The sequence below is a fragment of the Tyto alba genome, unplaced genomic scaffold (genome assembly GCF_018691265.1).
Source record: "Tyto alba isolate M040663 unplaced genomic scaffold, T.alba_DEE_v4.0 Super-Scaffold_7, whole genome shotgun sequence".
In the NCBI taxonomy this organism is placed as follows: domain Eukaryota; kingdom Metazoa; phylum Chordata; class Aves; order Strigiformes; family Tytonidae; genus Tyto; species Tyto alba.
The window spans coordinates 28,379,137-28,392,828 of record NW_024881328.1 but is presented as its reverse complement, the minus strand read 5'-3'; the positions used below and the strand labels follow the sequence as shown (position 1 = coordinate 28,392,828).

Below are 13,692 nucleotides of genomic sequence, written 5' to 3'. Positions count from 1 at the left end.
ATTCAACACACAAAGTGGAAGGAATGTAATTTAGAAATCAATTACATATTTAAACGCCTCGTCACGCCGGGGTAGTTCATGCTGGAGGTGAACCAGCTTTCCTCCTCCTCAGGCTGCAGCAGCCGGTGCCACCCGCCCGTCACCCTCCCAGCGCCGAGGGGACGCGGGCGGCACGACCCCGCTGCTCCCCTCACCCGAGCCGAGGGCGCCCGCCGACCCCGGGCCCGGTGCCGGGAGGGGAAGGGCAGGACCCTGCACGGCCCGGGCTGCCCCACGCCCGCCGCCGGGGCCGGGGCCGGCGGCCGTTAGGCGGGGACAGCGGCCGTTAGGCTGCGCGCGCCCGGCCCCGCCCGCCGCACCTGGATGTAGTTGGTCTCGCAGTACTCGGCCACCCGCTCCAGGTTGGTGTAGCTGTCGAACAGGGCCCGGCGACCCCCCGGGATCTCCTCCTCCAGCAGCATCTGCAGCTCCGCCATCTTCACATCCTCTCACCCCATCCGTCCGTCCGTCCCTCTTCCTCACACACACCCCCACCCCTCTCCGCCCCCTGCCCTCTCCACTCGCGCCGCACCACCACCCCCCCGCCCCCCCCCGCCCCACGGCGCTGCCAGGGCCCGGCCTCGCGCCGCGGGCAGCGAGCGCGCCAGACCCCCACCGCGGCGGGGGCGGGGCGCGGCCGGGCAACACCTCCTGCGCATGCGCCCGCCCCCCGCAGCACCACCACCACCACCCCCGCGCTCGCTTCCGGTCCGGCGGCCCAGGGGGGCTCCGCCACCGGCAGCGTCTCGCCGGGCCCCCGCTGCAGCGAGTGGCCCCGCCGTTGTTTTGGTTCGGGGGCTTTTTCATGGCCGTTTGTAGGTGGGGGCCCGCCCCCCCCCCCCCCCCCCCCCCCCCCCCCGTCTCGTGTGTCCCCAGCGCCGGCAGCAGCCGCCGCGCCAGTCCGAGGGGCCAACACCAAATAACAGCGCGCGTTTACGTTTTAGGAAATCTTGGCTTTTTCGTCATCGTCTTGCACCGATGTGCTCAGCGGCCGCTTGCTAGCAGCGATCTTGCCAGAGCGCGGGTCTCGACGCCAGAGCCGCTGCCGCCCCGGGGATCTTTGTCTCGGAGGGCAGGGGCAGCCAGGGGCAGCCCCTGGGCTCTCCTCGGCGGCAGAGGAAGAACAAAATGTTTCTTTTGTGCGGATCCTGTCTGAAAAGCTGCCATTGTACAGGGGCGAGAGGAAGGGTAAATTCCCGGCTGCCAAGGAGTCGGCTTTTCAACTTTAACAGAGAAAAGCGTGTAGTGAAGGGTCAGCAGAAATAGAGGAAGGAGAGCCTCGGGGCTGGAGCGCAGCACTGAAGCCACGAGTTAGGAGGTCTCTTTGGTCAGTTCCTGGCTTTAATGCCGACTTCCTTTGTGTCCTGGGCAAGTCACTCAGTAGCTCTACAATGGTGATGAAAATGCCCACCTTAAGGGGAACGTGGAAGGCTTTCACACTGAATTCCTTCCTCTGAAACTAGAAGTAGCCTTTCTCCCACAAAATAATAAAAAAAATATAATTTAAAAAAGGCCCTGTCAGCAGAAGCATCCCAGCTTTCTCTAGGGGAGATAATTTGTCTCCTTGAAATGGATTGCAGCTGTGATTACTCACCTCACGTTCCCATTAGGCTCCACAGAGGTCCTGCTACCTCTGCAGCGTAGCCCTGGGTTATCTGACATCACTTAGGTACTCGGACAGCCTGATACTTCCCCAGCCTTCATGTTAGACACTTCTGTGGTAGCCACCAGCTAAAGAAGATCCAGTGCTGCAGTCCTCATACACCAACCTGCTACTATAGACAGAGTCCTTCTCTTGCCTTGAAAGCCCTTGCAAAGGCATCCAGGTAGATATGCCTGGCTTCCAGGTGACTTCTTGAATTACAAACAGATTGCAAACACCTGGTGGGGTCAGGCAACAAAGATGTAGTCTTTGGGCCAGCCCTTCTTCCCTTAACAGAAAAATGAGATAGAAATCCCTGCCTGGAGACATTTCCTCTTAGCTTGCTTAATTCTCCCATGTGAAGGATGAGTCAGGCACAGCGTTCATTATACTGCTTTAAAAACCCCCATGTGCAAAGCATTTTTTCCTATTTTTAAATGCGGGCTAAAATTCACAACTTCAACTACTTGATTGTGTGTTTTAATTTTTCTACAGGCAGTTAAAGTGCAAAGGGTAATTCATATTTTACAGATGCGGTAGTCTTAATCTCACAAAAAGGCTTAGGAATCACAAAACACCCTGCTAGAGACCCTCCCACCTGGATGTGTGTGGAGAGAAGAGGGGTGGCTGCTCCAGAGCACCCCAAACTCTGTCACCCAGCAGCCACACTCCAGCACAGGGCTGTGTGCTAGTGTGGTGTCGCAGCTCTCCACAACAGATACTGGCACTCCCTGCCCTAAAACGACCAAGGACAGAAGAAGTGAGCGTCATGCAGCCTTGCTCTTGGTGCCCTCTACCCCCAAAGTTTATAAACCATGAGTTATACATCCAAAAATACTGATTTTGCTGTAGTTAAAGAATAAGCTCCGGCTGTCAGAGCCCCCTTGCTGATTGTTAATGCGCATTTTGAGAGAGCTGATCTGAGCCTTTGCTGCAAGGGCTCCAGGAAGAAAAGCCAACCAAATCAACTCACAAAGGACTGCTCCAAGCCTTGTCCCACACCTCCAAGAATCAGCCATGGCCAGGCCTCCACCTCACCCTGGGGCCTGCAGCTGATGAATAACATCTTCACACTTGGGTAATGGGCCCCACGATCCCTCCTCTGCTGTAGCTGCTGCTTGGACTCTGCTCATGTCGCATCTGCTGCTGCTGCAGCTCCAGGGGTTGCTTATGCCCACGCTCTCAGGACTCTCTGTGTTTGTGCCAGGCTGGAGGCAGGCTGAGGCTTTCCTCCTCTCTTCATTCATTTGCTTCTCAGGTGTGAAGACAAGCTGTCATTTGGCAGCTCCCCTGTAAACCTGCATGATCTTTCCCTTGGCAAAAGGAGAAAGCTGTCAAGATGTGAAGAGGAAGGTTCTCCAAAGATGCTGTTAGAAGTTTTAACTTGGATTAGCAGCACCAGACTGTAGGGAGGGGGAACTGTTAATTGTATCATCTTCTCTCTGTGCTTTTGGGTGCCATCAGGGCCTGATTTCAGTGGAAACCTGTGAAAGCCCATCTGCTCTCAGATCTGCACTCAGCGTCAGCAAACCTTCTTAACAGGGAGCTCCCATCTGTGGGTCAGGCACCTCTTGACCTCTCAGTGGCCCTGCCAGGGGTTTTTAGGGTGTAAGAAAAAGCATTATCTGAAATATATGCACACAGCTGTTCACCAGAGTAGCTGGACTAACCTGTCTGCATAATTAGGTGCTTGTTATCACAGCATGTTTACATTTTAATAGGGTACTCTTGTGGATTTAAATTTAAATATGAAGAGCCCTTCTGTCAGAATAAGGGCTGTCCTATAATCTTCTGTATACATACAAAAATAATTAGAAATAGTGTTTAAATTAGACTAGCTGAATCCAACTACCACTTTCCTAAATTTACATAAATGACTTCCCATCTGTCAAGTGATGTGCTAAACTAATTTTAAGTTTTTATTCTCCCTCAGCCCTAAATACAGTATTACACACTTTAACTTTTCCAACTTTTTTTGAATTCTTTTGTGCAAGGTTTTCCCTTAGATCAATATCTTCAAGACTGGGAAGCAAATGTATTTTCCACCTAAATGTGCTGTTCAGTCACCAGAAAATAGAAAGGCAAACATCTAGCTGGAAACTCCAAATTGAAGGTTGAGATCCAAAAGCACAGGGAGACCGCTATTCTTCCAGGTTCTCTCAGATGCACTAGGTTTTTACCACTGCCAGTCACCCAAGCGAGTCCCCTGCTCACAAAAAGTTGCACAGACAAACCAACCCTTTGGTCATGTACCGTCTCGCAGCTGGGCACTTTCTGTGTGTGTCCCATGTACCACAGTTTGAATTAACCATTTAACCATTCTTAATTAGAGAAAAGTAATAATGGGGTAGCTCAAAGGCCATCTATTTTTGCCACCACAGTAAGAAATCACAGTCATAAGCCTCCTCTATTTTCTTTGCTATATGGGAAACTAAACAGCACAATCACTGCATGGGGGTATGTGAGTAAACATCCCATTTAGACAGATGACCAGGTCAGATCTCTGACAGATCCCACTGAAGGTTTTCAGTTCACTTGTGTAAATAACCGCTCTACTTTTAGGAATTCTCCCCTTTCTGAGCATTTTTCCCTTAACTTTTTTCTTTTTCACATTTTGTAAATGGTAGAAGCAAAAGTTAAAAGTCCCTGTGCTTGCTGCATCACATGGAGCTGAGCAGATTTGCAGCTGGATAAAGGACAAAGGACTCTGACATCAAACTTATGGTCATGTGTACTGACCACATAATAATAGTTAGGCTCATGCTCTTTAGCCAGCAGGTAACGTTTACTGGAGGGATGGGGGAGGGAGGGAAAATTAGGTGACCAAAGAAAATAGTCTGTAACTGAAGTATGTACCTTCACTCCCTCAACAAAGACATTGTCGTGCCATCCTGCTTGCTCCACATAGTGTCTGGATCTGCCTCTGGCTGGACAGCCTGCCTTTGCCAGTCTCATAATCCAAAGCACTTGAAGAGAACAGCAGTTTATTTAACTCCCACAGCCCTTCCAGAATGCCAGGGGTGGCCTCACAGCACAGAATGCAGCTCATACACCTCCAGTGCTGTAACATATCTGTCAGGATACCGAGGCATCTTAAACCCTCAACCTCCAGTCCTCACTGTAAACCATAATGAAAAACCCACACACCCTGCAGCTGCACATTCTCCTCCCGCTTCCTCGGGCATTCAGCAATTTGCTGGGCAATCAAGATTGTAACCACAGATAACCTCTCTGCTTATGAGAAACCGCAGCTGGGTAAAGCAGTTGCTGCACAAAGGGTAGAAGTGACCCATGGGGTAGTTTACATCTCATGAAGTGTTTGCCATAACATTGCTCTTTCAGAACCACCTCAGAGGGAGGCAGTGCACGATACTTCACAGCACCTCCAGAAAGGGACAGGACATGTTGCAGAGATTCAGACTGTCTGGTTTAGGACGTGTCTCATCCCAAATACCAAGCTTTTTTTCTAGGAATTCATTTGCTCTTGAACTTTATTTCAACACATCACTCTGAGAGAACGACACAGCCAGTACAAGGGGAGAAACTCTCCAAGGGAGGAAGAGGTCAAGCTAAATAGGAAAAATAATGATCTCTTTCTAACGTTTCAGACTTTAAAAGAAAACAGTTAACAAATGGTCTCAAAGAGAAGCCAGCACAAAGCATAGTTGCTCATCAGTTTCCTTCCAAAGGTTCAAACGACAAAGCACTCAGGGAGGGGGGGAGGAAAGAACCACTCTAATTTGTTTTTCTTTCCTGCTAGTATTTCTTCTCAAAGTTGCCAACCCAGACCAACTGCCACTCCTTTCCCACCCTGTCCTAACCCTTACAGCATCCCCCAGGTAAGGTCTGATATTGGCTGCTGAGGAAAAAGACCCTAAAGGATAGATAGTGGAGTTAATGCTCCACTACAGCACATGGGAAAATTCATCTTCCCTCAGCTATTGATTCGGGCTCACTACAGACTGGAGCAGATGTCACTGGCCTACTTAGGCTTTTTTCACATTTGCAAGTTTGCTCTGCAGCTGCAACAGTTAGAGCCATCCTCTGAGATCTTTGTTTCTTCCTGTATGTAATCAAAGTTCAGATTTTTAGGTACTCACAGAGCTCCAGGAACTTGTCCCCCGGATCTTTTTTAATCCTGTCCTGTTTGTAATCATGCTTTTACCACATAAACCACTTTAAAAAGTTTTTTATGGCCTTGCATAGTTTTAGGAGCCACCAAACAAATGTGTGTTATTACTGGAATTAGCGTAACTCCCTTGCATGGGAAGGATAATAAATCACATCTGTGAAGTCATCTTCCTTCCTTCCATCACACATCTGGTCAAGTAACTCCCTTTCACGAGGCTGTGAAGGCAGCTCCTCTTTGCACAACTTCTGTTCACTATCACAGTCTGCATCTCCCTCCTTCTCCTAACTGCTCTGTCCTCCTGCTTGGCTAACACATGGGAGCATTTCAGCTCCTTTCTATCACCCACAGCTATTTTTGACAGTATGGTAACAGCACAAATCTCAATCTCCTGCCTAACAGGAGATGGAGACTGATGGCTCCCCATGAGTCGCAGCAGCTTCACCCACCTCACCCTGAATCTGGTTTGACAGAATATTTATGCACAGAAGACACTGTCTCTTCTGAGATGGAGCTTAAAGGACTCATTTATTTCAAAGGCAAAAACATCTCTGAAAAATATGAGTGAGCTTTTAGCAGGAAAGAGTTAGAGCCTAAGATGTACCCATCCTGCTACAAACTAGTCAAAATCACAACCTCTGGAATATAAAACAGGACCCAAATGACCGACTGTCATGTGTCAGCACACAAGGTTTGATCTATCTCATACAAGTATAAGGATTTTTTTTTTCCCATCTTTGTGTCTTTAGGACTGGGCTTTCCAGGGAACACAAGGGAGTGATGTGTTCACCCTCCTGAATTCAAATGGGACAGGGTAACCTATTTTGCAGATATCAACCTTAGCTAACAGGCTTCTAGTGGGTTGGAGCTGAGCTGGGTGTGCAGCTGGGGTGTACAGCAGTTTGTGACATTGGTTTCAAGAGCCTCTATCAGACTACTGCTTCCCCAGCTGGGGAATGGGATTGCTGCAGGAGACATCCCTAGCATGGGGCCAGAGGTGGGTGGCTGGAAGGCCACAGGTTGGTCACCCTTCACCTAATGGGGCCTGGGGTTGAGACATTACTGACAGATAAATAAAGCTGAGCTCTGCTGTTCAGAGCAATCATACAAGTCTGTGCAGATCCCTGGCCTCACACAGAGATTTATTTGAATCAGGAACACCAAGGCAATTCATCCTCTCTAAACAGCCTCATTCCCTGCTCTGTGTGCTCACTACCCATGGGACCCAGCTATGCATTAGTTCCCCTCCTTCCCTCTCTGTGCTTTTCTGCAGCCCGTATTCACTAAATATAATTTGACAGCTTACTTTTTCAGGTCCACAGCCTCAACACCCATGCGTTGCTTCTCTGTGCCAGAAGCTCTATTTTACAAGTCAGGCCATAGTCTCCCTTCCAGCTCATGTTGCATGAAGAATGAGCACATCCTCATGGCCTCTCCCTTTTCACACCCATCACTGTTGGAAGAGGCTCACAAAGACATTTGTGGTAGCACATCTCTCGAAAATCTAACTCTGAGGAATCACACAGCCAAGAGTTAACTATTCTGGTTGTTTTGCAAATGCCAACTAGCCCTGAGCTCTAATCAGAACTTCCACTAGTTCCAGTTTTGACTTAACTCTAAGTCTCTCTGAAGCCATCATACATGTAAAATTTTACTGCATAAGGGGGCTCTCACATCAAACTGATACCTTATCAGTACCTTTCTGCCTCACCAACTTCAAAAAGTGCCATATTCCTCCAATGTGCACTCACTGAAATGTAATTGAAATCTGCCTCCTAGTTATATTACCTGACCTATTGCAGATGAAATCTCAAGGGCCTGTTATTCATTCCAGAAAAATCTGGTCCTTGTCAGTACATGTGACATGTCCAATCAAAGAGCTTATTTAGCCACTTGCTGGCTGTACTCCTTGATTCAGAAATCCAAAGGTCATTAGAGTTCTGAGTATTGTTTAAGTATACACACTGGTAGGATAAAGAGATTATTTCAGGGCTCAGACTGGCTATCATCTCTAATATGTAGGAAGAGGAGCAGAGGAGCAAACATATACAGCTGGTATACTTTTGCTCTTCTACTCCCAATCTGATTTTTCAATCTGTTTTTATACAAAGGAAAAAGCAGAATGGAGAAATCCTTATCTTAAAAAAATGGCTGGGAACTCAGTGAATTCAGCATCTCTTAGGATAAAATACCCACAGTAGCCTTCCCCCCCTCCCCTGCCTCCTCAGGAACCAGCAGTATTTCTCACAGCTTTCCATTAACTACTTTTATTATCTGAACGTCTGCCCACATGAGTAATTGAGTGAGTCACATCAGCAAAAGACTTGGTGGAGTTTTATGAGGAGGCTGCACTGAAAAATTTTTTTAAATCACAGTTGAATTTACAGAATGAGGATTTTTAGCCGTCGTTACAATTTCAAGACCAGTGCTGCAGTAGTGGGAGAAAGAAACACAGAGGTAATAAGGATTTCCAATTCTCGAGGGTAATTGAGAAAATGTGATTGCTCAGCTCAGTTCACCACAGTGGAACAGTATAGCTATAAACATATAAAGGTTAGTGCAGGATGTATATTTGCAATATTTTTACCTTTACTATGTAAAATTCACCATCAAGCTTCCTCAAGCACAAAAGAGGTTCGCTATGAACTATGGTGTATATATAGCAACAGGCCTTACGTAGTTATCACTGCTGGGATATGAAACCAGAGGCCTGATCCAACAAACCCTCTATATCATTCCATTTTCTCTGCATTATGGCAATACTAGACTTACAAAGACATCTAGCTATTTACATAGTCAAGCAGGTGCTTAATGAGGTACTCAAAATCCAAACACAGAAACAGCTTAAAATATTTGGGTTCTAATGACTGAAAGCCACAACTAAGATTTAAGTGCAACTGTGCTAGGCCAATACTCAATGCAATCACACAGCATAAATAATAGTCACAGTCATACAAAGGTTTGCAGGCCCAGGCCCACGCTTGAGGTTAATTTAGAGCAGTCTGTTAGCAAGCAATCAATTTTCTCCTTCCTTTTAGAAGAACAACATCATCAAATCAAGGCACAGGCTCTGGCAAATTTAATAAATTTAACATGAATTCTGTGCAGCAGCAGAACTAAGTGTTTCAAACACCCTCTCTGTTCCCAAATATCTTGCTCACCAATGAATGCGGGGTGGCTGCAACCATTGGTCCAGTTGGTTTCCCATCATATGCGATGGTGTAATCTTGCAGGCATTCCTGTCAGCTCCCATTAACTCACCTGCCCACTCCTCTCCTCCTAAGGCACCTTTCCCCCATTCCGACTCCTGGAAGAGCTTGCAAAAGCAGGACAGCCACCTCACAAAGCCAGGGCACGTTCAGAAACAAATCTGCTACATCCTTCTCCCCAGGCAGGACAGGTAGCCAAGCTGCCAGAAGGCAGGGCTTTTTGGCTTGGAAGCTGCATTTGTGGAAGCTTAGAGCTATGTGAAGATGCTCATACATGTTGCAAACAACATGTTCATCTGCTCCCCTGCAGAGGACCAATCCAATTACTGCTGTCTAAACACCCATGGTGCCCCGAACCCCGTCACTGCACCAGGCTGACTTACAAGCACCCAAGGATGGCGTAAGAGTCAGCTTGTGACATACTGGATACTGAAGGCTGCTGAACAGGGACCGAAGTTGCTGCACTTCTGTTATTTAGGTATTGCAGAGTTCCTGCATCTCCTGGGGTTCAGCTGTAAGGCAAATGCAAGGAGCTGGAGCATCAGTGTGTAGCACAAAATACCACAATGGTCTTAAAGAAAGGGATGGAATGAACATTATATATATAATCGATAACTCACAGCTAACAAGCCCCGCATGAGCAAGTCAGTTGCTTTTCAGTCCAAGAAACTACAAAGCCAGAGTATGCATTTTCACGTCAGTGCTGATGTCACGGCATGAGTATTATTCCCAGAATTAAAAATAATATATCTGACTTCCAATAGAGGATCAAACAGTGACATGAAAAGTACAGCTTTTTTCCATGCTGCTGGTAGGCTTTATCAATGAAGATGTAGAGAAGTTAACAAGGGTAACAGTCACCTTAGCTAGATCTGAGCCTTGCTTATTCTGCATCAGGGTCTTGGCCAATATGAAACAATGCCTCCAAGTGCCAATTTCCACACTTTGACAATATGAACTTTGCATTTTCAGACACCCTTATTTGCTTCCCTTTCCTCACCCCAAAAGATAAATGGCCAAATATGACTTACTGTTTTCTCTTACTGTTCCAATTTTGTTCCTTTCCCGGATTCACTGCCTGGGGAAATTTGGTCAGGGTAAGAGCCTTAATGGGTGAATAGCACCTTCTCATTTATATATGACTATTCATTCTCTTCCAACCTCCCCTCCACAAGGCTTCTGGACACAAAGTACTTGCAGGAATCAGTCTATTGCTGAAACACCGCCCCGGAGCCAGCAGGTACACAGCATTGCTGGAGCATCTCATTCCATCGGTTAAATTAAAGAACTGAATCTGGCTGATGGCTGGGCCCAGCAAGCTCTCTTTTAGAGAGGATACCCAGGGCCTTCTGCCGTAAAGCTCTGAAGGGGAAGATGATCGCTTTACCCTTGCTGCAGTGTCTGAGTCATTACTGAGTTGGAAGCGACTGTTAAAAAAAAAAAAAGCCTTTTTTAGTGAGACTAGAAAGTTGGCAGCCAAGCAGGCACAGCATTGGATGTATCACTGCCAGGCTTGTGACAGAGCTGACCTGCCTGGATGCCAGCAGGGAGGTGGGAGCAGAGCGTGCCAGTGCCCGTGAGTTGCTCAGCACTGCAGAGAACGGAGCAGAGAAGCTCCAGAGACGTTCAGAGGTATCCCCAGCATGGATACCCCATATTGAGAGCAAACTTTTTCTGCCTAATAGTGTGACTGAACCATCACTTGCCCACTCACAGTGATGTTTCACTTGTTGATGTAACCGAGACTCATCAGGGACACATTTTACCTGGTTCCTCTGCCCTTTCAGTTCTCCATCCTCTCCTCTCTGGCAAAAGGCCTCAGCTACCTTATCACCAATACTATAACTTAGCTGTATGTCAATTATAATTAAGATTTTGCTCCAAGTTACACTAGTTTTAATGTGGAATCCTGCAAGATTGTCCTTGTGACTTTTTACTGGCCTAGCATTGATCTATTTAAACTACTTTTCCCATTAAAGAGATGATGAAGTGCTTCTGCCAGAGATGTTGGTGCAGATACAGAACTATGACTGATGCTTTTTGCCTCCTGGAATCAAGGCTTTTCCTTACAGGAGGATTAACATCAGAGCAATCACACATACTTCATTTATCTTGGGTTCAGGCATCTCTGTAAAAGAAAGAGGAATGACCTGAGAAGTAGGGGAAAAAATTATTTCCACTCCAGTCCTCCCCCAAATCTTTTTGTGGGAAACACAACAGTGTTTTGAATGCTAAAATTCACACAGATTTAAAAATACTTATCTTCAAGGAATGTTGCCATGGAAACCCCTAACTTCTCTCCTTCCCCACCCTCCATATGTGAGGAACATTTTCTTCATATTTTTTTTTTCTGCATGTGGTAGTTCCTCTTCCCCGTCTGCTACCGCCAAAAACCTGGCATTGAATCCTAAGAGATGTCAAACACGCCTTTTGTTTAGTTGAAAAGTGATTGCTAAAAACCAGTCCTAAGCTCAACTAGAGAGAAGTGCCAGGATGAGTACATACTCTCAGGCTCCAGAAAAAGATGCCTGGAATATTTTCCAGCATTTCCAGTGGAAAGAAGCAAGAGCAGCCACAGTAATTACAACAGTTCCACTTCCTGGTGGCATAACCCACAAGTGATGAAGATACTCCTTGTCACTGGAAGCCCTTTTCCCCCTTCCTTGTCACTCTTGATAAAAGGGGTAGGGAAGTGGGTGAAGTCCTGTATGCTCAAAATGCTCTCATGAAGGCACTTCTCTACCCCATTCCTTTTTCCCCAAATCTACAAGAGGATCCGAGCACAAAAATGAAGTTTATCAACTATAGACTTCACGCTGCTGATCAGAATACATGTATATCCAAGGGTCAATGTCAAGGAGCCCCTTCTGCAGCATTAGCAGAAACCTTGGGAAGGCCATACATGGTCCTTTTGAAGAGTGAGATTCTACAGGTATATCCTGCTGTCAGTGAGAAACATGTGCACCGTACCCAAGACAGAGAGCAAGAAGGCAATGCTACTTACCTGTGACTTAAGCAGTACCAAAGTGTTCATGAACAAACTATGTCGGTGAGAGATTATTTTCCCAGTCTGGATTGCCAGCAGCCCCAGATTCACATAAATGAACAGCTAATGGGGGATCTGGCACAAGAGCTGGCCAAGGTATTTTAGATCAGCAAATGTCCACTCTGCCCAACAACCAACATTTACTTTTGCAGCAAATAGGACAGAAGTTGCCAAGACCATCCTTTCCATTTAATGATGGAAAATAAAACATACAGCCCTCAACTCTGTGCTGCATGCCACAGCCATTACCAGCAAGTCCTTAAACTGCTGGGAACAGAAGGATATTACTAATTTGCAATAATGGCTCTATATGCAGCCCAGATTAATTAAAATCTAGAGGTAACACCATGGATATTTTGGAGGTAGTGGGAGGCTAGCTCAATAAGCTGTCTGCTCTGCTCAGTTATGTTAACAACTGTCTCACCAGTTGCTACCAGTACAAGGGGCAAAAATACAAGGCTTTCTCAGCCAGAAACAGCCATGAAAATCAATTAGCAATGGCCTGACTGCTCCTGGCACCGGTGCTGGCTGCCTGCTTCTGAGAGCAGCAGGTTGCATAGGCACAGAGATATATTTAGCCTCTTACCTTCCATGAGTTTGTAGCTCTCTGTAGAAGCTTGTTCTACAGTAAGAGTCCAAGGAATGAAATGACAGCTTTTCTGTATGCTTTTCAAAACCATCCTGTGGAATTTGTGAAGCAGCTTTCTGGTGTAGAGCACGAATCTAAAGCATAAAAAGCAGTAATTCCCTATATTACAGAAGCAACCTCCCCCTCTTGGCTTTGTTCCTAGACAAAGGCATTTTTTCCACAGGTTGCAATGCTTGCCCACATCCCCATGTTACAGCCATATAAGGCCCAGAGATCCCTTTGATGTCCTTAGTGCGTGGGTCTGAGCAGCAGGACCGACAAAACCCTATTCTCTACCGACTGGACTCTTGAGACTGGCTACCTGCTACAGTGCAGGCACTGACTCAGGCTTTTCCCCAGGCTGGCATCTAACAATGCTTCGGCTTTGGCTGCAGTCTTGTGACATGCCTAGCATAGGTTCCCCGTGCCCAGTCATCTTTTTTTTTTCCCACAAACTTTGTAGGAACATAACAGTACTGAGGTTTCAAACCCCAATCCCTGTGAAATGCAGCATTTGGCCCAAGGGCTCAGAAGTTACTTCTCACGAGAAGAGAAAGGGGAAAATGGCCAAACATAAGTGGGGAGGGAGGCAAGCTCCAGGAGCACAAGTCTTCCTTAGGAAAACAGGTCAAACAAGAACCAGCTGACAGTGCATGGCGGACAAGGGGTGAAGGGAGAAATGGGACAAAACTGGTATTTCAAGCTTCCAATCAAAATACATTAAAACTTCATGAGAAAGCTCTCATCCATGAACACTCCCACAGAAAAGGGGGGGTTGCTGCACAAAAAAAGGATCCGCAGCTGGGCTGATGAGCGTTGCACTACATGTTCATTGTTAGGCTGTTTGAAATGATGAACACACATAGAGTGAGGAATGGAAATTTACAGACTGCAGCAAACAATGCAGCTCTGACCTGTGTCACTCTGAGCAGGGTATAACAAATGCTTGAGAGTGTCCTACCCACCTTCTTTCCCTCCATGATAAACACATTTCTTTAA

At 46.8% G+C, this 13,692-nt stretch overlaps 1 protein-coding gene across 9 annotated transcripts in view; it reads right to left on the bottom strand.

Moving 5' to 3' along the window:
- ABI2 (abl interactor 2) overlaps window positions 1-551 on the bottom strand; it is a 71,847-nt gene extending 71,296 nt beyond the window's left edge. For 5 of the 9 annotated variants that reach the window (XR_004409680.2, XR_004409681.2, XM_033010871.2 and 2 more), the window contains exon 1: window positions 360-551. Coding sequence is in view for 6 of the 9 variants with exons in the window: in XM_033010871.2 (XP_032866762.2) it covers window positions 360-476 (117 nt within the window). In the remaining 3 variants the exon portion in view is untranslated. Of the gene's footprint in view, window positions 1-45; window positions 313-359 lie in introns of those variants that run through there. The other 4 variants (XM_033010873.2, XM_033010876.2, XM_033010878.2 and 1 more) reach the window with 2 other exon arrangements.
- Between the last annotated feature and the right edge of the window lie 13,141 nt (window positions 552-13,692).